The 25144-nt window shown below is 36.6% G+C and overlaps 2 protein-coding genes across 3 annotated transcripts in view; both read right to left on the reverse strand.

The window, feature by feature from the left end:
- ldb3a (LIM domain binding 3a) overlaps positions 1 to 1255 on the reverse strand; it is a 54205-nt gene extending 52950 nt beyond the window's left edge. The window contains exon 1 of the mRNA XM_073812926.1: positions 1118 to 1255. The gene's annotated coding sequence lies outside the window, so the exon portion shown is untranslated. The remainder of the gene's footprint in view (positions 1 to 1117) is intronic.
- Positions 1256 to 2712: 1457 nt separating this feature from the next.
- On the reverse strand, positions 2713 to 24207 carry opn4a (opsin 4a (melanopsin)). 2 transcript variants are annotated; one of them, XM_065297549.1, is made up of 11 exons: positions 24048 to 24207; positions 18996 to 19138; positions 18372 to 18505; positions 14715 to 14918; positions 13926 to 14097; positions 13438 to 13599; positions 12739 to 12846; positions 7755 to 7950; positions 7315 to 7485; positions 6430 to 6498; positions 2713 to 4089 (listed from the first exon to the last, which is right to left on the reverse strand). In XM_065297549.1, exons 1-11 carry the CDS (start codon positions 24177 to 24179, stop codon positions 3826 to 3828), a joined length of 1755 nt encoding a protein of 584 aa, XP_065153621.1. In that variant the 5' UTR covers positions 24180 to 24207; the 3' UTR covers positions 2713 to 3825. The 2 variants fall into 2 exon arrangements, with proteins under 2 accessions (XP_065153621.1, XP_065153622.1); XM_065297550.1 differs by having other exon boundaries at positions 3924 to 4089; positions 6419 to 6498.
- Between the last annotated feature and the right edge of the window lie 937 nt (positions 24208 to 25144).

Consider the following 25144-nt stretch of genomic DNA (forward strand, 5'->3'; position numbering starts at 1 on the left):
AGAACATTAGGATTTAGGAATGTTTGTTGATTTTTGGGGGTAAATAATTTGTCATTTGTTCAGAATAACTGATTAATCGATAATTTAGTCGATAAAAAAATAGTCTTTAGTGGCAGCCTTACTTTTGTGAAAGATGGATGCACATTCTTTGGACTTAAAGGAGCGGACCCCATATTCATATATTATAAAGATTGGAAGAGCTAGGACATTTTCAAAAATATCTGAATATGTGTTTGCAGGAAAAATGATGGACATATGTAACTCGGCTGGCTTCAGGGTGATTTTCATTTTGGCCGAACTATCCCTTTAAGAGCCTTTGACAGGAATGTTCATGATTTCTTTGTCTACTGATCTGTATGCATGAATAACCTTAAAAATGTTTATAACATCTTCAGGGTTGACAAAACCCCTCATATTCATAATGTTTCGAGTACATGCTAATACACAGCCTTTCTAATAGCTATTATTTCTTTACGTATGTACTTTAAGTGACTATAATTTACAGTCAAGAACAACATGCATCCCACATACTTTACGCTAAAGCTTCTGAGGATAAACATTTTGAACTATTCACCCTGCTTAAAAGACCTGCAATTTCACGCAGCTACTCGAACACATGTAAAAACTGAAGCAGGTCTGTCTGAAACACTCCACGAACACGTGCACTCAGACGTCCAATAAAGAAGTGCTAGATTTCATGTGGCGCTATATAACGTCCAAGTATCGCGAGGGCTATTTTAAAGCTTCGAACCGAAGTGCTTTGGAATCGCTCTCGCGGGACTGTGATGTCAGAAGCCGATCAATCTGCGCAAAACCGCATTAAATTGAGCTTACCTACAAACAGCACAGTTGTATCACGCATGACCAAACACCTTTGTCAAACACAACGAGCATCACTTCTAAACCAACCAGTGACAAAGACAACACTTACATATTTCAAACATCTTCACTGACTACATAATTATTTATTTTACACTTTACCTATAAATGTTTTCATGCGTGTGCAACACTGAGCGCCTTGAGCACGGTTTAAACTCCTACGAACAAGCCCGTTGCTTCCATCTCTATACAGCAAAAAACAAAGAAAGCAACTTTTCAAAGTTTTTGTTTAACCTACATTGCATGGTTAAAGTTGGTTTATGCGCACAGTCGCGAGAACTGCCGTTGTGCGTCGCTCCGTTTCCTCCGAGTGCTGTCACTCACAGTAGATCACCCACTAGCGCCCTGTTAGCAGAAGGGACATGCTTGCAATGGGACGCAAATGTACTAATCCTACTACGGTAAAGGAATGTCTCGTGAATATTAAGTATATAATATGGCGCTCATCCAGCAGGTCTCGTTGCTTTGCAGAAAAGCAGACGCTGAACAGGACTCAAATGGGCTCGTGGATATTAATTATGTAACATGACGTTTGCCCTATGGACCAAACTGATTTTCTGAAAGCCAGACGTTGGCATGGGAGCACCAATCAACTGGCGAGTTAACCTTCTGCTCATGAATATCAATGATGATTATGTGAACTGGCGCTTTTGCCGCTTGCATAGTTACCAAGCAACGCCAGCATGACCTAATTAATATTAATGAGCAAAATCTTTGCCATAGTATGTTTTGATAATTTCTTTAACGGGACAGTGAGCAAGGGATTTTAATTAGAGTGGATTTATCAAAGCGACAGTCTCTCCAGTGCCCTTTTGTCTTGAACATGAGTCAACATATCTGACCCATTCTTTGGGTTTCTTGGCCCTTGAGTGTAATTAAGTAAAAATTAAGTGTAAGTGTCTCTGTGTTATGCGTGTTAAAACTGGAATATTTAATATTTTTAATAGCCTTATATTAAATTAAATGTATGTTTTTATAGGATCCCATGATGAACAAGGGACATTTCTGAAAGATTTAAGAGGAGGTGTCAGTTACAGTGATTGAATTAGTGATGCACCTCAGGGGTATATGATGCAGCTTCTGCCTCCCTGGATCTGAAAAACTTTCCATTATTCATGTTGGTGTAAGCTGCAATTCAGCTTCTCATATCTTAATGCATCCACAAACAAAAATAATAGTTTTGCTTTTATTACATTAAATGGATTTGTCAACCAACTAACATGACCTTGTGGGACATTGTGTCAGCATATTCAAATATTTCTTGCTCTAATGCTTACTGTCATGTGTGTCAGGAGTCTGCTGAACTGACAAAAAGTACATTGCCCAGAAGACATTGTCTAAAAAAGCTGATGCATTGTTTAAAATGAAAACCTGGGTCATAAGAATATGATGATTCAGTATTTAACTAGTATCTGTTTAGCTTCTTTAAAAATCTACAAAGAATAAAATGGTTCTTTATTGGAATATATCTAATAATGTTCAAGTAATATGAATGCGACAAACCCCAAACCTAGCAATACAAGGTTCTGATCAGACAATCTTCAAATTCATGCAATGTAACATTTTGCCAGAAGGGGGCGAATGTGTTCAATTTGTGCAGTGGGTCATCCTATTAGTGCAATTAGAGGGATTGTTCACCCAAAAAAAACGGGGCATTTTAACAGTCTGTGAGTTTGACCATGGGACGCAAAAATATACATTTTCCAAAAATAGTGGAAAAAAAGACACGTGAAAAATAAACCTTGCAGGCACTAACCTGCTCATAACACCAACAACAAAATGAATAGCTAAACACTCGAGTTGCTGAAATACATTCATCAGACATGCATTGGTTTTAATTAAATATTAAAATACACTTACTTCACACAATAACAATGTTACACATTAAGTGTTTAAAGTGTAATGCAACTGTTTCATTAATAACACATACAATGCATTTCAAAAGAAACAATATTTAATATAAATGTATAGATTTAATTGTAGTTTATTCCACAATCATAACAGTGATGTTGAAGTTAAATAATTACTTTGTCATTACTGCCCAAATACAGCCCTCTATAGCAGGGATTCCCAAAGTGTGGTGCGCGCATAGAACTGTAGAAGCTGCTGTCTTTTTCTACGCACTGCTCTGCTATTCTGTTATGCACTGCAGCCGCTGTATGCGTGCCAACTCGTTTCATTTTTTCCATATATATTATAAATATGCTTAACTGGCTGAAATCAGGGAAACTGTCAAGTGGGACGTCTTATGATAAAGTTGTTAGTCACGAAGGAGGAGAGGGACCGAGAGAGAGACTTTTTTCTATGACAAAAATAGAAATAATGAAATGTGACAAGACATGGGTGCGTGACGTCTAATGCACAAGATATGCGAGCAATGTGTTTTCATGCATGGTAGCGAGACAGTGAATGATATAATAAAATACATTAATACATACAAAGACAATGTAGAGAACTTATTAATGATTTATAGGGACATAAACAGCAATATGACGTAGGCTGAACTAGTTTACTGATGATGGCACTGTTCAGTGTTTAAAGAGATAATGACATTACTTCTTAAAACAAAACATTAAATCCTTTATATTTATCCAATCAATTTCATTAGTTACCACAATAACAGATGTAAGCAGAGATCATCGCTGTCGATCTGTCGTCAATGACCAGATTAAGATCTTGTTCAACTTTCTTTCAGACTGCCTTCTCCAGCAGCACCAGTTGCCCAGCTCAGGTAAAAATCACAATGAAAATGTACTTTATAATACATGTAAAAGGAAGGCATCAATCCACGATATTCACTTTCTACATTATGTACTGGTTTCTTTCCAGTTCACATTGCTAAACATTCACACCACAGAATAGGAAAAAACACAAAATACTTAAACCTGACACAAAGCCTGAACATAAGATTTAGACCGGAGATGAGGAGGTATAAGCATAAACAAGTTACTGAGGGTGAGATTTTTGTATTTGAGGGAACGCAGGTGTTCCAGCAGCAGTGGACAGATGTACTGCCCCCTGCTGGACTCCTCCTGAAGAGTTTCTCCTTGGAAAATTTGACACAATATTGCCATTAGACACACTTGAGTGGCTGCTCCTACAACTGGGCCGTGCTAAAGACAGGAAAGCGCTAGACTCAGAAGTGACAACAATACTGGGGATCCGTCCAATCGTACCTCTCAAGGCGGTCATTTCTGCAGTGTCACCAGCCTGCAAACAACACAGAAGTAAACCATGTACACGACAGAAAGACAAAAGAACAAATACTTCAGCATTTAGAAGCAAATATATTAAACACCAGCAAGTTTCATAAATTACGATTAAGGCTGGATTTACACTGCAGATCTTGATGCCCAATTCCGATTTTTTTTTTGAAGAGTGACAGTTTTTGTACCTTATTGTACCTTTATTCTGAGAGTGTATGCCATACAGGTTAGGCCAAATTGCTTTATATCCACATTTATTGTACATTAGGTCTATTTCTTAGGCTACATCAAAATTTAAATCATTGTTAATTTTATTTCTCCTAAGGACTTCAGAAAAATCAGAAACAACTGATGTAAATCAGGTTTAAATCAAGAAACCATATAAATATGAACAAACCATGCTGTTTTGGTTCGTTTTAGATCTAAAATGAGATTCCGGTTAAGCCGGCCTCACACTACAAGATTTATAATTAAAGGTATTGCGGAGGATTGTCTTTTTCCGGGTGGATCATCAAGACTATTGTTTCTCCTAGTTGTCAATCATTCTGGTAATATAAACATATTGTGTATGTGTGTGGTGAGCAAGAGAAAAAGTGTCTAAAAATGGTATGACAAGAAGAGAAAGGCCTCTGAACATTTCAGCGTGATACTTTTTACCATTTGGTCATAAGGCTAGAAAGAAACAAGACCAGAGTGTTTTTGGGAGAATATTTCACACGCTGACGTGCGCTAAAAGCACGGGTTGGGCTTCCCACTGATGCCTCAGTCGCGAAGTTTCTACTTTCGCTATTTGTGGAAATCCATTTAAAATCCCTGCTAGTAAAAGGTGATGTAAGCTATGATTAGCGATGGCAAAAGTCACGCACCACGCAGACATGGTAAACATCTCAATTTGTCTAAAGTAGCCTTATGACCAAATGGTAAAAGGTTGAAATATTCTAAAACCTTGTGTGTTTATTTTTGATAATTTAATGTGTTCACCATAGTATTTCTTAAATGCAACAAGCTTCTCCACTGCAAATCACTCACTCGATCAGTATTATAAAGACAGCAACTTGTAAAAAGAGCGTGCATGAGAATAACTAAGCTCGTTCATGCTCTCTCGTGTACACGTTTTAGGCGTTCCCTCTCGGGAGCAGGTAGAGGGTTGCGCATGTGCATTTAAAAAAAAAAGGGCAGGTCTTTTCTGATATTCAGGTAAATTTTCCGCTTAAGAGAGTGGTGATGGCGCAGTGGATAAGACACACGCCTTTGGTGTGAGAGACCTGGGTTCGAATCCACTGTAACACACGATTGTGTCCCTGAGCAAGACACTTAAAGGAGCGGTGAATCAAAAACTCAATTTTAACTTGATAATTTGTTATATAAGAGGTCAGTCATCATACTTAAATGAACATCCTGCTAGTTTCAGAACTGAAAACGTCCGTGCTACTGAAATAAAACCCTTTTTGGCACCAAGCCAGCTAAACACTCCAGTGTGGAATTCGGAAAAGTATGACGTCAAAGTAGAATTGAAGCACCTCCCCATAGCCAAATACAATGACCACTTTTGTAGCCCCGCCCACAGATTCGCGTGACACACGTGTGTCTCAACAATCATTAAACATGTCTTTAAAGATTGCCAAATGTAACCAAAATGACTTTTAAATACATTTTTTTTCTGATAGACTTTTATTTTGACGCGGTGATCTGTTATGATAGAGTAACCATGGTAACGAAGTCTTGGGTTGTGGAAGAACCGCGTGGGAACAACACAGAAGCTGAATATTTTAATTCGGAGGCTCGGAAAATAACATTAGGAATGCGTGAAAAAAGGTTGTCAAACATGTATGTGTTCGGCTGCTATTTTTACACATTAATGTTTTTGTAACATTACCCCACATGTAATGAGGGGGAATGAAGACTTCCAATCATAGCAATGGGTGTTTACGTCCAGGTCTTCAATGCGGCCTGCCCCTTCAAATGAAGCTTTTCTCCAGAGAGCCACTAATCCATGTTACAAAATAGCCTATTACTTATTGTTTTTGATGTTTTTGAATGTAAAAACCACGCGAACATCATAAGTAGACCTCAGACAACAGTATAAAACAATGAAATCGACAAATTCACTGCCCCTTTAACCCATAGTTGCTCCAGAGGCGTGCAAACCTCTGACATATATATTGTAAGTTGCTTTGAATAAAAGCGTCAGCTAAATGAATAAATGTAAATGAACAGGCTTCTGTCAAAACCAAATTTCTAAGGTCATTTAATTTGGCAGATCCTACAGATTCATGTAAAAGCTGTGCAGATCAGCAGAGAGATGGGTTTATATTAAACTTAATCCAACTCACAGTCGACTTACAGCTAGAGGAAAAGTACGGTCAGGTTGAACAAGTCCAACCACGGATCCATCATCCATATCAGAGGAGCTCTAGATGAGAAATAGGGGAGAAAGTCATATCATAGCTTTGCGTGACTTAGTTTGAATTAGTTTGGCCAAAAATGATTTACTCACTCATAAGCCATCTGAGTTACATATGTCCATCTTTTTTATACGAACATATTCAGATATTTTTTGAAAATGTCCTAACTCTTCCAATCTTTATAATGGATGAATATGGGATCTGCCTCTTTCAAGCCCAAAAATGTGCATCCATTGTTCGCTAAAGTAATCCACACAGCTAAATGTAGGCCTTCGTAGGGTAATTGATGCAATTTTTAAGAGAAATGTCCATATTTAAAACCATATTATACAATTGGAAATAGCTAGTTTCCGGTAACGCTGGCATCTTAGACTCCTCTGCATTCAGGAGAGAGTATCAGCGCAGTGTACACACTTTTCGTAGTGACATATGACGAATGCGGAGGGTTGTTTTGCTCCCTGCTCTGTGCCACCACCTTCCACATTCATTATACGTCACTACAAAAGTGCACAGGAGTCGAAGATGGTGGCTTTACCGGAAGCTAATTATGTTGTTGCTTTCTTTATCCCCTGGAGCCGTGTGGATTACTTTTACGAAGGATGGATGCACATACTTTAGACCCCATATTCATCCAATTTAAGATTGGAAGAGCAAGATCATCAAAAATATCTGAATAATGTGTTTGAATGAAAAAGGATGGCTTGAGGGTGAGTAAATCATGGGGTAATTTTCATTTTTGGCCGAACTTAAGGACCAAATTTAAGTAGTGTAAGCTTAAATGTGTTAGCACAAATGCCATTTGAAAACCAGGCCTGAGAGATCACCTTTTCAAAGATGCCTGAGTCATTACTTTTGAGCTTAGACTTGAAGCTGGATGAGTTACATGGTTTGAAGTCGGTGACCTCTGCAGTATCCCTGCTAATGTCACATGACACCTGCCGGCTAGCTGGCCTGGAACCTATGCTGGAGAGATCAGCCTCAGTGTCTGTCCAGCCCTGAAAATATTAAACATACACAAAACAAATCAAAAATACTGTATGTATAAAAGTCAATAATAGTCAACACATCTACAGTTTGTCAACAGATTTACAACTAATTTCCACTGTAATATGACATATTTCAAGTGGAAACATGACATAAAATGACAAGATGATTTGATTTAGCCATTAGCATTTGATAAATATGAACTACTGGCCACTTTGCAAAAACTCACATTAACATCTTGTGAATACAGTGTACAGATCTATCAGACTGACACACTCACAGATTCACTATCGGAGGCTGATGAGAGCCGAAATTTTCCTGTGTTGGTTCTGCCGAAGGGTCCAGAGATATCAGAGGACTGACTTGTGACAGTGGAGCGACGTGTGGATATTAAGCTACTGTGGAACGAATTAAGGTCACGCTTGGGGACACACAGCAGCATGCGGAGACACGGGATGTATTTTGCTATGGCCACCCTGAGAGAGAGACAGATGCTGTATTAAGTCATTTTGGATTTATTTTCACAGAGATCATAAATAGGATTAATCATTGGATACAGATATGTCAATATACTGATATATTCAAGTCAAATAATATAGCATGTTTAGCCACCATTGTTGAAACACTGAAATATGAATGAGAAGTGACTGGTAGATACACTCACCTAAAGGATTATTGGGAACACCTGTTCAATTTCTCATTAATGCAATTATCTAATCAACCAATCACATGGCAGTTGCTTCAATGCATTTAGGGGTGTGGTCCTGGTCAAGACAATCTCCTGAACTCCAAACTGAATGTCAGAATGGGAAATAAAGGTGATTTAAGCAATTTTGAGCGTGGCGTGGTTGTTTGTACCAGATGGGCCGGTCTGGGTATTTCACAATCTGCTCAGTCACTGGGATTTTCACACACAACCATTTCTAGGGTTTACAAAGAATGGTGTGAAAAGGGAAAAATATCCAGTATGCGGCAGTCCTGTGGGAAAAATGCTTTGTTGATGCTAGAGGTCAGAGGAGAATGGGCCGACTGATTCAAGCTGATAGAAGAGCAACTTTGACTGAAATAACCACTCTTACAACCGAGGTATGCAGCAAAGCATTTGTGAAACCACAACACGCACAACCCTGAAGCGGATGGACTTCAACAGCAGAAGACCGCACCGGGTACCACTCATCTCCACTACAAATAGGAAAAAGACAAAATTGGACAGTTGAAGACTCGGAAAATGTTGCCTGGTCTTTATGAGTCTCGATTTCTGTTGAGACATTCAGATGGTAGAGTCAGAATTTGGCGTAAACAGAATGAGAACATGGATCCATCATGCCTTGTTACCACTGTGCAGGCTGGTGGTGGTGTAATGGTGTGGGCAGGGCCGCCTTAACCTAATGTGAGGCCCTGGGGCTGAGAGGTTTTGGAGGCCCCCCATACCCTCAATTTATAGTCTCATTTTGAAAAAAAAAAGTGTAATATCTATGTAATCTACATCACAAAATGTAGTTTTCCATCTTTGACCCAGAAAACACCATATTATCATTAATAACATATCACTGAGCCCACTTGAGCATAAACACAAGACACTTTATTTAACAACCACAAACAGCAACTTGTGGTGAAAATAAAACCAAAAGTATATATGTTTATAAGCTTTATGTTTATATAGTTTTTGGAATATACAAATTTGCAGAAAATTGCCACTCACTAACTAAATGCTCACCACAGTTGTAAAAATATAAGAAGTTAAAGTTAGTTTTAAAGTGACAATGCATTAATGTTAACAAAAGATAAGTCTTTATAGACAGAATCTTGTTTTTTAATCAGTTATTTATTTTGTAGGCTATTGAAGATATAGTAGGCTATGCATTGTATTTAGTATTTATGCATACTACGCATGTAAAACGAACACTTATGAATATGCACAAAACAGACAGGGAACATACATGTATATAAGATCTTTAGATAAGGAGATTATAAATATGAATGATGCGATCAGGGGATGATCATTTGAGATGGTCTTGTCACGCTTTGAGTTGCACATTTACCGTTGCATCGTCTTTCTAAATATGTGTGTACTGTGAGCTTACATCGCGTCAAACTACATCGCTCCGGCTGCGCACGCGTCACTGATATAAACGCGAGTAAACTTAAACTTTATAACAACGAACAGCATTAATGTTCGGGAACCCCTTTTTTATTTGGCGGCACAGTTTCTTGCGCACGGTTGGAGAGACTTCTGCATGCCAGAGACGCAGCTGTACGAGCACAGAGAGAGCGAGCGCGCGCGCGAAAGAGAGAGAGAGACCTGCACCTCAGTGCTTATTATGAAATTTCGGAAATCACTCTTTCATTTGTTGGTGGATTATTTCCCGTTTCTCTGTCACACTCAGTCTAACATACAGGAATGCCAAGTTGACAACACTCACTTAATTACATTACACGGAATAGAAAAATCTGTTACGTCTGATATTTTATTTCACAGTAAGTTACCACGGACCAATCAGCAGCCATGTAACGTGCAGTTAGAGTGATTGACAGACAACCTGACAAGTTAAAAAACAAAATGAACGTGAACTTGGGAGGCCCCTGAACTTGGGAGGCCCCTGGGCTTCAGCCCAGGTAAGCCCGTGCATTAAGGCGGCCTTGGGTGTGGGGGATGTTTTCTTGGAACACTTTAGGCCCCTTAGTGCCAATTGGGCATTGTTTAAATGCCACAGCATACCTGAGCATTGTTTCTGACCATGTCCATCCCTTTATGACCACCATGTACCCATCCTCTGATGGCTACTTCCAGCAGGATAATGCACCATGTCACAAAGCTTGAATCATTTCAAACTGGTTTCTTGAACATGACAATGAGTTCACTGTACTAAAATGTCCCCACAGTCACCAGATCTCAATCCAATAGACCATTTTTGGGATGTCGTTGAACGGCAGCTTTGTGCCCTGGATGTGCATCCCACAAATCTCCATCAACTGCAAGATTCTATCCTATCAATATGGGCCAACATTTCTAAAGAATGCTTGTTAAATCAATGCCACATAAAATAAAGGCAGTTCTGAAGGCAAAAGGGGGGTCAAACACATTATTAGTATGGTGTTCCTAATAATCCTTTAGGTGAATGTAATTGGGTTATGCACCATAAGACAGTGCTTATTATTATGCTTTGTCGATGGGCAGCTGATAGATTTATACTTTCTAGACAGATTTAAATCAGCTTCAGATACGGTTTAAAAAAATACATGATGTAAGCAACTACACTAAGGGGTGCTTGAGAGAACCCAAAAAATATAAACATGAGCAAATATATAAACATGGCATGACTTGAAACCTAGACCAAACAGCAGATGACTTGAACAAAACTTGACAAAAGGCAATTGGAAACACTAAGGTATACACTGAATAATCAGCCGCACATTCAGAATACAGTTAAAAACACATCTTTTCATCACTTCGCCCCATGTTATCCTTTTCGGTCATTGAAAAATTGATTAACACTTTTGTTTTCTCTCGCATTGATTACTGTAATGCTCTGCTTTCTGGGGTTTCTAAAGCCACTCTAAGTAAATTACAGTCTGTACAAAATTCAGCTGAAAAGAACAAGCACAAGTGCGCATATCACTCCAGTTTTGGGGTCATTACACTGGCTCCCTGTCAGGTTTTGGATTGATTTTTTAAATTCTCATGCTGACCAATAAAGGCCTTGCATGGTCTGGCACCATATTATCTGTCACAACTTTTAAGTCGTGATATACGCCCCTCTGATACTGGTCTTTAAGCGGTTTCTCCTACTATGGGTAATCATGCTTTTTCTTGTGCAAAATTACATCTGTAATTTTCTTCCCATTGAGTTTAGACTTAGTATTTCTGTGCCACATGCACTTCGCCAGGGTTCATATAAGTTTTGAAAAGTAGTTTTTTTACCATGAAAGATTCATACGTAACAATCTTGCTTTATTTGCAATTTTAGTGCAAGAAGTACAGTGGAAGTCCTTATATAGGCACTTTAACCAAAATAGAGCATGCAAACACCAACCAAGAGCAGACACGAAATCAACGTCACCAAAGAAGTCTCTCGTTGTTTGTTAGAGAAAAGTACGCTTGTTAAGCTTCCAAATACCCAGCCTTATGGAAACAATAAATATAGTTTGTTTATCCAGGGTAGCAGTGGAGTTGTGTGTGTGTGTTTGTTTAACGCAGGATTTTTTTAATAATGGGGTGATAACCAGGTCATGAGTTGCAGGCGGTAAGTAAAACTGCATCAAATGTCTGTGTTTTGATTGGCCATGGGCGCGTGCATATAATGTAATCGACATGAACATGTAGTAAATCATAATGTTATCCAAAGACAGTAGGATAACATTCTGTGTGTTGCTTGCTCTTGAATTGCTCCGCCACGATATGCCTCCAGGAACTTTGCTTTCTCCAGAAAGTGGCGGTACAGCGGACCTGATAGATCTGATAAAACTAAAGACTCTTTGGATAATTGAAGGATGTAATACTTCTCAAGATTAACATGAGATAAGCAGAAACAGCATGTGTTATGTGAGCTTTAAAGGGACAATAAGTAGGATTTCCCCCATCTAGTGGTAAAATTGTATTTTGCATTCAAACAAATAGTGCTCTCTAGCACCTCGCTTTTCCAAATGTAAATGTAAATAAAGTAAAGAAATTCTAAGCTTACAAAGAAAAGTCAGATCATCGGCAGAGGTGATTTGACATCAATGAGGACTATTTATGAATAAAGACATTGATTTTGACTAATAGAATACTTAAAAAACTACACATTGTCCATTTAAGCAAATGGTGGATACATGGGGAACAGAACAGGGGGCGTGACATATAATAGTGTTTGTTGTTATTTAATGGTTAGCGGGAAAAATCAAAAGATGCTTTTACCGCTGGGTATTAACACTGTGCAGGATTAATCACTGTATGCTTGAATGAATATTTAGGTTAAATTCATCAGTCAACATGCAATTTTACTGTAAACCCATAATTATGACCTGTTTCTGATGTCACTGATCAATTTGTGATTGAACACATGTAAGATTTAATCACAATTCCCATCCGGTTTTTAACCTTAATGGGGCCAGACCAGGTAATCATATCTGATCTATGTTTTGTGACCCAAAAACATGACAATGAGTTTTTTCAGTGCAATGTCAGATTGTCATTCGCTGGGAATTTAAACTGTTTCAGTCTCTATTATACATTGTTTTAATTCACAACACAGATATAAACAGAATAAGGTGTGCTTTAGTACCTGTATTTGGGGTGTGTTATGGCATAGATGATGGGATTGTGGATGGCTGAAGCTTTGGCTATCACAGCAGGTACCGAATTCATATATGGTGTGAGCATATCGGCATATCTGGGAAATATCAGGAAAATAAGTATATGCATTATTTAACACACAAACACAATGCCAAACATAATATAACAGCTCAGATTGTCTTTGTGAGTTTTTACAGGGGACTTGCAAACTTCAACAGACTGTGATACATACAGGGTACATGCCAATGCTAAACGTTATAAAAATGTGTAATGTTTTAAAATAAAATGTGTAACACTCTTGACTCTTTTCTTATGTACAAAAGTATTACTTATTATAACATTTATTGAAATGTAGATAGGGAGGGCTGAACTGACCAAAACCTTAAGACCCTCATCTATACCCATCATCTTTCCCGGACAGGGCTTATACTAGTCCCAGCCTAAAATGCATGTTTGAGCTGCCATAATTTAAAAACAACTTCAACTTGTATTGCCAAATCTTAAAACATTTCATTGCCATTGTTTTGTCTCAAGATGCACACCAGTATTGTTTTTTGTAAGGTTTGTTTCATTGTAAAACTATTAAATGCACTAATATATCTAAGGCCTAGTCCTGGATTAATCTAAACCATGTCCGCGAAACCATAAGTGCTTGTATGTATGTATGTAAGCTTCAGGATTTATTTACCCAGCAAATGCTGTTAGTGCCACAGTTGAATATGGAGACCAGGAGATGACGTACATGAGAATAACAATAAGAGCGATTTTTGCCATCTTCCATTCGTTTTTCAGACGCTGGAATCTTTTAATTGAGTCTCGCTTGTTATCCCCATTAATTTTACTCACAGCTCTTTAAGACAGCAACACAAATCAACAGTCAGACAATAATGAACATTTTCTCTATAAGCAAATTATTAACACTAATGTCAATAGCAAATTTAATTGCAATCAAAATGTGTAATAATTTTAATTTACTTTCATTTTATTTTAGCTAAGCCACACCTTCAAATTCATCAAAAATACAATAACACTGATTGAAATTTTCAAGTGTAACATTTTTATGTCTTTACATGTTTTAATCAAGGGAGAAATGCCAGTTTTTTATCGTGGGATCAATCCTTTGGATCCCATTCTACATTATATAACATAAATATTAAGGGCCTGTTAAAGACTCACTCATTTGTGGTACGAATGGATCGGAAGATGAAGAAATAGCAGTAGATGATGACGATAAGGGGAATGAAGAAGACAAAGGTGAAGAGGAGCATAGTGTAAGCTCGCACGGAGGGTGTGAAGGTCATGTAATCCCAGGTGCAAGAGGTCAACAACCCTTCAGGAACGTAAGCACCTGCAAGACAGGAAAAGAAAATATTAAAAAAACAAAGTCTGTGAAGAAACAAGACTCTTGACAGCCAGACGTTAAGCTTATTACACCCATTGAAATATTGCCAAAACTGGAACACACTCAGCAAAAATAAGGATTGAATAAAAATGCTGACTGGCTGTTGTACAAATGCAGTGAAATACAATCTAATGCACACAGCTTAGGATATGTTCAAAGTTCTTATATCAGTCCCAGTATTTTGTGTGTGGGCTGCTGTTATTCATCATCTCTCTGAGGTCTGAGGCTGGTCTTCAGATCACAAAGATAATGTGTCAGACAGCAGGCTTAAATGCGCTAACATGTCATCCTGAAAGCATAGGTCTAAACCACAGGTCAGAGTTCAACAGTGCCCTGTTTTCGGACCACTCAGATCTTTGTGTTTACACACAGATGATTTGAAGTACTTACCTGTTTCACTAGATTGGTGCTTATCAAAAGACTTGATGTGTGCTGTGAAAGGATTTTTAAGTGAACATCAAAGCTAAACTCCATTAAGACAGTTTCACACTTAAACAGGCATCACAATCCTTATAATGTTGTCCAATAACTCACTTCAAAAAGCATCTGTGCACATCACTTACTCCAACCAAAGAAGGGAGGTAGACTCCAGGCGAGTGAATATGCCCAGGCTCCCAGGAGAATCAGAAGAGCTCTCTTCTGAGACAACACACCGATGGAGGCCAGAGGCCGCGTGATCACAAAGTATCGATCCACTGCGATGACCATGAGAGTGATCATGGAGCAGATCCCAAATAAAGCCCCACAGAATGCATACAACTCACATCCTAGAGATCATGAAAGAGAATATGGTGAGCTTGTAAACATGTTATAGAAAACTACATCATACAGTTGGAATATAACATTTTGAGGGTAATGATGAAACAAAAATGTGAAAACCCAGCTAAATGTATAGTTTTTTTTATTTACTTTTTTGTACATAAATCATCCTACATAATGCAAAGAATTTTCTGTGAAAATATAATCTTGATATCTTTAATAACCCCAAGCGACAATGGTTCGAAAATAGATAAAAAAACAATGAGAAAACAATACATAAAATGACACGAGAAATCCGTGGGAGTGACACGAAAAAGCCATCAGTGCTCCCGTCATGGAAAAAAGCTGAATTCCGTGACATGGACACAGATAAAGTGATACAATTTTTTGTGACTATAACACGGATTTCCATGTGATCATGTTGCACAAAAAAATACTTACAGTAACTTATTAGTAACACCTAATATATTTTTTTAAAACTTACATTTTTGAAAGTGAAAGTGTGACATGCTTGTCAAGTATGCAATACTGAAAACGGTCTCACTTTAATTTAGTGAAATATTTAAATAGAAAAAGCGTACATTTCTAATAGTGCAAAAAGGTGTTTACATTTGTTTTTGTTTTACAAATTGAAGTATTTTTTTAGTAGATCCAACTTTCACTTTTTACAGCTAGATCAGACTATACCTGCATTTTAGCCCTTATTAAGTTTAATTTTGAAACCCTCTAAAATGCTTCAAAACTTTCATTTTCACAGGAAGAGAAACTTAGGGCGAAGCATATTAAATGGTCCCTCCCCTTTTGAAAATAGTCAGTAGCATTTAGGGGCTGTGCACACCAAAGCTTAATTATGAGGCTGAAAACGCCCGGCGTACAGCTTTATTTCAAATTAACACCCGACCACGGCCAAAATGCGGGTGAATTTTGCAATTGGCGGTTAACACTGTCAATCTACCAGCCACATTGGCGGGTAGCCAATGCAAATCAGTGATGCACGGGTCAATGTATAAAGAATCGTCACCTGACCGACATTTTCAACTAACCCGCCCCGTAATTAACTCGGACCCGATCCGCTCCCTGGCCCGCATTTTTTAATTGTTTAAAATAGTTAATAGGCATCTTAATTTCAAACGACCCGACCGACCGCGGCCCGAATATCATTAAAAATATTTCGGATCAACCCGCGCATCACTGATGCAAATTGAGTGATTCATTGAGAGGATGCGACTGCTTTTTTGCAACGTTCATGCGATTGGAAAGAAGATGAGGCACTTCTCTGACTACGTTTGGATGTAGAATAAGTATTAAATTGTTGGTGAGATGGTATGGGATGAGAATGCAGTGCTGACATAGGCTACATTACAATCACAGTTGCACAGATATGTAGTGCTGTGACGGATGAGAACTGTTGATGTGTAAACTTTAAAGAGAGTTGCGCTGCTGTGTCTTATACTGTAGTCCATTAACATACATTTTGCGAATAATGAAAAACAACGTATGTGGGGCGACTGTTTATGTGCGCAGTTTGGAATTCCCCCTCCGTGTCTGTGTGTGTGTGCACGCGCGCGTTTAAGGGCACTCGATAGTGCATATACGGAGAGACGCGTCCAAAAATCAAGCGTACATAAACAGACTGACGAGTAATATTCATTCATATGTTTTACTGATTGTATACAGTTAATTCATAATAACTTTGCTTGATTTTTTTATGTATTTATAAGCAAAAGCTTCTGCTATTAAAGATAATCCTCTAATTTATCAGGAAGTCTTTTCCAACACCTTGTCAGATTATGTTTTTAGGTTAATCTATTCTGGGAAGAGCATTTATGCTGAGTTGTATTTGATAAAGTATGAAAGCTTTCCGGGAAATCAAGCATCCGATTGCCACATTCAAATTGATGGTGGTCCTAATTGTGCCGAAAACAGAACAACATAAACAGGTAACACACCTTTTAACCCTTTCCTCATATGAAACTGGGTCAAAGCCCCTCCCTCAGCGAGAAGCGGTGAAACTTTGCTTGATAAGAATTAATTAATTTCTCATCCATTTCTATGGTTTCCACTAATGTTCCTGACTTTTATGCTTTGTCAAATGACACCTTCATAATGAAAATCAGCATAGTATAATTCAGCATGTTTCCTGTGACTAAAGGAGGAGTAGACAACAGTTGTATCCCTGCCCTGTAAACAAAAGATCAGCATTAATCAGCTAACAGTCATCATATTCACACAGAGCACAAGCTGTAAACATCAGCAGGCTGAAGCTGTCGACAAAGCCCAGTCGAGGCTGATGATGAAGGCATTTAAGATTCAGTCCTGATAAAATCTGACATTTAAAGCACCTCAGGGTTGAAAGAGCCTTCTGACATCTAATATCATGAGCAATAGAGTTTTACCATTGAGCAAAACTAACTAGTCCTGTCTGTAACAATATCACAGATCAAAGCCACATATTTCTCAGCTTTAGGTGGAATTAAAGGATATATTAGAATGTAATTCATTTGATCAACAACTAAAGGAGAAACAATTGCTATGTTTTCCTTTAAGGGTTATATCCAACAGTTAAAAAAGCAATCACTGAGAAAGATTGGCACTAATTCTCCTAAGCACTGAAAAACCTAGGCTGTATCCAAAACAACCTCTCATTTATTTAAACCTATTCAACCTAAGTAGTCAATAACAGTCATTATCTAGTTAACATTTATTTAATAATGTTTTATGTTTCATTTCTATGCAGAAAATAGTGATCTATAGAGTACAATTATTTATTTGAGAAACACTTGTACCCAAAACAACTTCGAACCCATGACACTTTGAGCTGCAACCTCAGTGCTCTACTAATTGAGAGGCAAATGGCCAATTTATGATTACCCAAAATGCGAATTCGCCTTTAACACAGTGACTAGTAAACACACGTCCTGCAAGTCATAAACACACACCCAGAGCACTGGGCAGCTATAACCTATCACTGTTGGGAAAAAGCCTTACTCAAGGGCACCTCACAACCTGCCGGTGACCTACTGTAGTAATAACTCGATCCGGTGAATTTGGCTTTGTCTATACTGTCAGAATAAAATTGTCAAAAAAGGGTCTAACACTATAAATTATGCTGGGTTAATATTGTACAGAACACATGTTGGATTAATCATAAAAGCTGGGTTGTTTACCTTAAATATAAACTTATGAAAAATACTTTAAGTGAGAAATTTAAGTTGAAAGAACTTATAAAGAACTTAAATATTTTAGGTGTTACAATTGAAGAAATATTTTAAGTTGATCCAACTTTTTTTAATTTTTACAGTATATAGTATCATTATAATTTTTTGACAAATTCTGACAGTGTAGGAATTCTGATTATCTTATCTTAATTAGGCATTATTCATTTAATATAAAACAAGATGCTTATGTCCTCATTTAGTAATTTAGAGTGTGTGTTCGTGTGTGCTTGCGTGCGTGCGTACCTTTCTCCCCAAAGATCCATCTCTTGTGCATGCTGGTGGTGAAGAAGATAGGTGATTGGGTGGCACACATGAGGAAATCTGTGATGGCCAGATTTATTATAAACAAGTTGGCAGGTGTCCTGAGTGTCCGGCTCCTACAAACACACATCATTATTTTGATATAGCGAAACTCTTCATATATGCATTATTTTTTTTACCATGAACAAAATAAACATATAAAGAGCAAAAATAATGTTTCCATGACTTATTAGAGTTTCTCAGCATCTTTAAATCACACATCCAATGACTTGGTTCAGTTTAAGTTTTCCTGAAAATATCTATTACTCTGGTTATAATGGCCATGGAATGAAATAAGTGGTAAATGTCTAAAGTGTTACCATTAGACTAAATGCATTTTACTATTATTCAGTTCACAAGTTCACATTTTTATATAATACTTAAATGGTATTTTATCAGTCAAACACAGACAAATCTGAATCACAATCTGTGATATAAGGCTCTAAGTTTTCTTTATTAATTAAGATTAAATGCTCTAAAATTGTAATAGGAGTGAGCGGCCCTTTCACTAAACAACAATGAAGCATTTCATAAACTGTGTTTATGTGTACAGCTAGCTCTTTTCACCTGCTGAAGGCATAGATGACGAAAAAGTTGCCCAACATTCCAGTGATACCAACAGCAAGGATTACAGCACCAATAGTGTAATGAGCATGATCCGGTACATCCACAGTAGGGAAAGGATAGACAGACTTTTCCACCATGGCAACCTTGAAGACACAGCAGTGCACATTAATTCATAGCTTAAATATAAAGCCTTTAAAAAAATATGAATCATGTTTAAGCCTGAACCCAGCTGACACCAATAGCAAAACAGAAATGATTATCATTTAAAGGAATGGGAACAGAAATACTGTATAGAAGTAATATAAATACATAATAGATGAGCTTTATGAAGACACATCCTGGTATGTAAATCTGCACTATTGTAAAATACTGTACAGTGATAAAATATGTTTTTGTTTATTTAAGCAAGTAACAATGTATGACACTATGCAATGAAAATGTTTTCAGCTGACTGCATATGTTTTTCAAAATCATTAAGTCTTTCTGTCTTTCAACACACATGGACACATGCTGTTAAAGCAGGGACTAAATTATCTAATGTAACCCCTAATACCTGCATAAAAGCATTAAGAAATGTCAGCTAACTGACCTTCAGACCTTCATAAATCCTTCACAGACAGAAATGTGCAGGTGCATAAGTGACAAGTAATTAAATTTGATATTAATGCATGACTTTTAATATAAATACAGTGTTTCAGTCAGTCAAAACTATCAGTACCTGTTGTAGTTTAGAAATAAACAGTAAACGTATAGTGCTTAAAAAGAGTGCTTTTTGCAAACAAGACTTTAGCAAACAGAACAACAATAATAAAGGACTACTGTAAAATAAACCATTAAAATGATTTTGTAGGCCTAATACACAATAATAAAAATCATTTTAAAGTCTCAATGCATTTTCTGTTTGATTTGCTGATCCTGCTCTCTTTTCGTTTCTCTGATTGACTCTGCTAACTGACTATTGATTGTTTGTTTACAATGTTGACATTTCAAGCCGCATGTTCTGATCAAAGATCAGTAATAAAAATGTATTGGCATAATTATTTACAACATCCAACAACGCGACATCCGGAGAACGCACCCGAAAACATGTTCGGGAGGTGTCCGGCGGAACTGGCACGAATGGCCACCCTAGCGTGGGCGTACAATAAGAATGTGATTGGTCGAGCCTGGTCGAGTTTGAAAAAAATAAAATGGCGGCCAAGGAAGCGACTGGAGCACAAATTTAGTGTAAATAACGGTAGATTTTCACTTTTTACACCTTTTAATTGCATTTCTAGCGAGAAATTAGTATGGTAGTTTTCAAATATGTGATTAGTTATCACAAAGGCGCTCTCTGCTTATATTTCAAACACGCTGCCTTTGAAGTGTGTACGAAAGTCTTTCTTTGAGCTGCCTTCATGCCTCCAAAGTCATTTCCTCATGAGGCAGCGAGGCAACGAGTCACTGCCTTGAGTTTTCGGATGCAGCCAGTGTTTCCTATGTAAAACGTTCTAACACCCCCATCTGTGCATGTGTGGAATTGCACGTTGTGATTATTTAAAAGGGTGTGGTTATTCTCCGTCAGAAGCGATCTTTTGCATTACTATGACCTCATAGTCATACACTTTTCAAAACGAGTTGTATTCTGACCTTGGTTTAAAATACAAGCTGTTTTGAAAAGGAACTGCTGAGTTTTAAATGTTCGGGATATTTTTACAGATGATCTTAACTGTCATATTTTTTTTAGTTCATGACCCCTTTAACGGCAGTTGTTTTTATTTATTCAAATCTTGATAACACTGATTTATATTGAATAGTATTTTATTTATTTTACTTGGTGTGATAAAATACGGTTGTAACGCATGTAAATATTTAGTTATTACAGCATAACCATGATAACAAATTCAGTGCATGCACAAATTATACAGAGCTAAAATTAGTTTACTGCATTTTCCTCAGGAAGCTTTTAACGATATACTTTTAGTGGCAGAGCTAAAGTCACATGTGACATGTAAATGCAGGATTCAAGCAAAAGTCATATCAAAACAAATGAGTGTAATCTTTGATGAAGGAAATACAGTGTGACAAAGCAGATTCCAGCATTGCCTTCAAATGATGATGTGGACCAACAACCTGTCAAATTATTTCACTGCAATTTATTCATTGTGCCATCTTATGTAAAATACAGAGTCAGTTCTAAAAAAAATCTAGTAGACACTGTCAAATGTTTGTTTGTTTTTCTACTTTTACTTTTTAAACTTAAAGTGGTACTGAATTACCCAGCCACACCCAATCTAAACTGATATAAATCATGGTTAGTCATCAACCAAACACTAATGGCTTTTGCTTGTCGTCAAAACATGCACTAAACCACTTCAGATCCTGAACTTCACTGCTGGATTTATTGTTTCTGAAGTTATTCCAAAATATATCAGCATTTATCACTGTGTGTTTTCATTCATTAATTCTGAGTTTGGGGTCACATGAAGATCTTAGCCATGAAAAATGTTGGGAACTGAGATAAGAAAGTCTTATTTCACTGGAATGAAGACGATTCTAATCAAATTAAATCTGCTTTGGTCCCACATCTGTTTTTTACTCGAGGGTACAGTAACTTTGTCTTGGTGGGATCGAATAAAGATGCTTCAAAGCCGCCTCTCATTAAAATGTCACCATTTAGGGCTCGAAAGGATTCAAAGGATTGAAGGAGGACAAAAGGTTGCTGTGCACACATGACACATTATGTAGACAATAATACAATTAACATACACTTTAAAAAATTTTGCTAAATAGTATTTAGAGGTGCTTAATAGTAGCTCGTAATCAAAGAGAAACCATTTGTAGCTCTATATTGGTACTCTAATATTTAACTTCCATTAAAAACATATTCTAAATCATAAACATAATCATATTTCATCCATTTTACAATGCATCATTGCTGCGCTTCATAGCTTAAGTAACTGAGATGTGGATTTACATTCATTTGCAAAGGACGCTCCCAAATGTCCTTTATATCTGGATAAGTTAACTCCTGCTGTAGATGCTTCTGCTCTGGTTTGACTGCATTACTGTGATTACTTAGCTCAGTTAGACAGTAAAGCTGCCAGAGCTCAGCTAAACACATGTCCTGCCAATACCTCCTGCTCTTTAATCTGAAACAGTTTTACACTGCACTACCCTGAGCTTTGAATTTGCAGTCTTTGCATGCTACTGTCTTTTTGGAGCTTTTTCACTTTAGCCTATCTGTGACAAACTTTTCACAAAGCTTTCAAAGCTGTTTCTGATTGATACACAAAATGTTGAGTTTCATTGACCAAATATTAGCATTTTCTCAATGCTATTAGTAAAATGGTTTAAACAATATATAATTTACAAACATTTTTGAAACAATTTTAATATTAATGCAAAGGTCATGGGTTTGATCCTGTGGTTCGAAATGCATAAATGTTTGTACCCTTTTTTTAAACTGCTAATACAATTTCTCAAAATTTTTAAATATTGTTATGCATGTTTTTATTCTCATCTTCAATAGTCAGTGGGACTTTTTTGATGTGAGGTTTATTCCCATCGTCATAAGATCAGAAAAACAAAGCTAAATACCCAAAAACCATTACTGGCATTGATAGACTTGTCACTATTGCCTGGATATACAAACATTCTCTACTATCATCTTTTTCCTGAGTATCAGAGGGTTTTCTGGGTCATTTTTAACATAAGCATGTGTGATTGCATTTTAATTTCCTGATGAATGTGACCCAAATATGTATCCTTCCAAACAGGATGCTTAAGGCTCTGAATTATATAATTTTTAAAGGGTTAAAAAATAAGCAGTTAAAGCTTTTGTGGCCCATTTGTGGTCTCACACATTCTACTTACAGTACATTCTGAGACTATACGTACAGCGCCCCCAACTGTTAATTTTGTGTTAGAACAGTGTGGCAACACAGATTACAGGTGGTCAATAACAGATTTATTAACTAAATAGAAATTATCTAAGATAACATTATTTAAATCCCAGTTGTGGTTATAATAAGGTTATTCAAAGTCTCAGTCACATTGATATCATGAGCTTCGTTGAAATCAATATGACTCAATAAATCTTTTAATGTCATTTTCACAGCAAATTTAATTTCCAAGTCTTTTAGTAAAAAGTTTTACAGACAGAATCAAGTTGTAAGTTGTACTTATTAGCTTTGGTATGATAGGCTTTAATGAGTTAAATTTCTTATGTTTCCAGGTGCAAATAAATAAATAACAATAGCATGATATGGTACTCTATACATAACATGGTAAAAATCTATTATTAATAAATGTATATTGGTCTATTCATGTTTTCTTTTTATATTTTTAGTTGGTTAAACTAATGCATGGGCAAAGAGCATTACTTGCTTTGTGTTGTGTGGGTAGTGTCATCTCATCAGTAATCTAAAAAGAAAGTCTGTTGGTCAAAGACATTGTAAAGGTTGTTTAAAATTGAAATTGAATGAGTTATTCAAAGTTCTCTGTAAGATTCAACATATAACTGAAAGAGAAAACAACATGCAGTATTGTATATGTTAACATAAACAGCCCCAAGATCTTGCTGATAAGTGTTGTAGGATATAACATATCTCTTATCACTCTGAAAACTGTTAAAACACTAAGATCTTTACAAAGCACACATTTGAGTATTATCGTATGTGAATAACTGTCAGATTTCGTGTCACGGTGTACATTTATCTTACAAGATAGACTACTTTAAATACCAATAAATATCGTTGTAAATAAAACGTATGATATTTTTTGTAACAAATGTTTACATTTGCTTGTAAATATGCTAAACAAATACTAGCTTTTACTTTTATATATAGTAATAAAACCATAAAATCTCAAACATATCAGCAATATATTGATACTTATTATTACAAAACCTGTTTTCAGAGTTTCGAAAAAAATATGAATATTACAAAAAATACATTTACAAAGCTTGACTAACATTTTAAGTCAAAAATGTTCAAGTGAACAAATAATAATCTATACATTGGTTTGTATAAACGACAGGAAAATAAATAACAGAGATGTGTTTCAACTTACAGGTGTAGTGATGGGGGGTAAATCCACGAGCCGGTACGCGCTCACCACGGAACTGTTCCACGCAGAAAGCGTCTCCACGATGCGCGTGCAGTTCGGGTCTTGCGACGGGCACGAGATGCCTTTTCTCATCATCACTCGCGTGACTGACAAAGAGACAGCGGGAAGACTAAAGATTGTGTTCCCGCGTTTTTCCTCAGAAACAGTGCGTGAAAGTGTGTGAGCTCAGTCAGATATGAACCACTTTACTGAACCCACGCCTTCATATTTCACACAGACTTGTTATGTAATTAAACCTGCATTACCATAATGACCTTAACCTACTAACTTATCTACAGTATAGAGAGTTAAAGGCAGTTATGTCTGTCAGATTTTAAAGTTATATTTACAAACATACCACTGTTTTTTTAAAAGCACTACATTTTTTTATAAAATGCAGCATTTTTTTTAACCAACAAATAGTTTTTTTGTTAATTTAACTTAAAAAATTAAGTTACACAATTTCAACTTGTTGTTTTTTTAGTTAACTTATCACAGGTCAAAACTTAAAAATAGTAGGTTAAACTTACTTGCAAACACCAAATTGTTTTAACTTTATGCTGCATTTTTTTTACAGTGCATTATTTTTTTAACATAGGCTACTACACTTTTTTACTCTAAATTATCTTAGAATACTAATTTGAGGAAAACAATTATTACATGTAAATTAATGGAAAAATTATTAATTTATTTTGTGATTGGTGATTCTTTTAGGCAAAAGAAGAAGGGTGAAGAAGGGTTTTGTGAAGAAGGGTTTCAAGCACCTTCATTGTTTTAAATGTAGAGCTGGACTCCATTTATGATTAAAAAATCTGATGATCCGTAAATAGATCCATCTTCAAGCGTGGTGCATTTTGATGATTTAAATAGTAAAAAATGTATAAATAGTAAAAACGATAACATAAATAGTAATATATAGGTCATATTAAGAGTAATCTTTTCCATCTAAATGTACTTTATTTAGCTTTACGATCAACTGGTAGATGACTGGAACAAGAAAAATCTATTCCAGAACAGAGTGCACATCAGTGTGATTTTGGACCCCTGCATTTACATAGCAA

Source organism: Paramisgurnus dabryanus, chromosome 20 (genome assembly GCF_030506205.2).
Source record: "Paramisgurnus dabryanus chromosome 20, PD_genome_1.1, whole genome shotgun sequence".
Taxonomy (NCBI): domain Eukaryota; kingdom Metazoa; phylum Chordata; class Actinopteri; order Cypriniformes; family Cobitidae; genus Paramisgurnus; species Paramisgurnus dabryanus.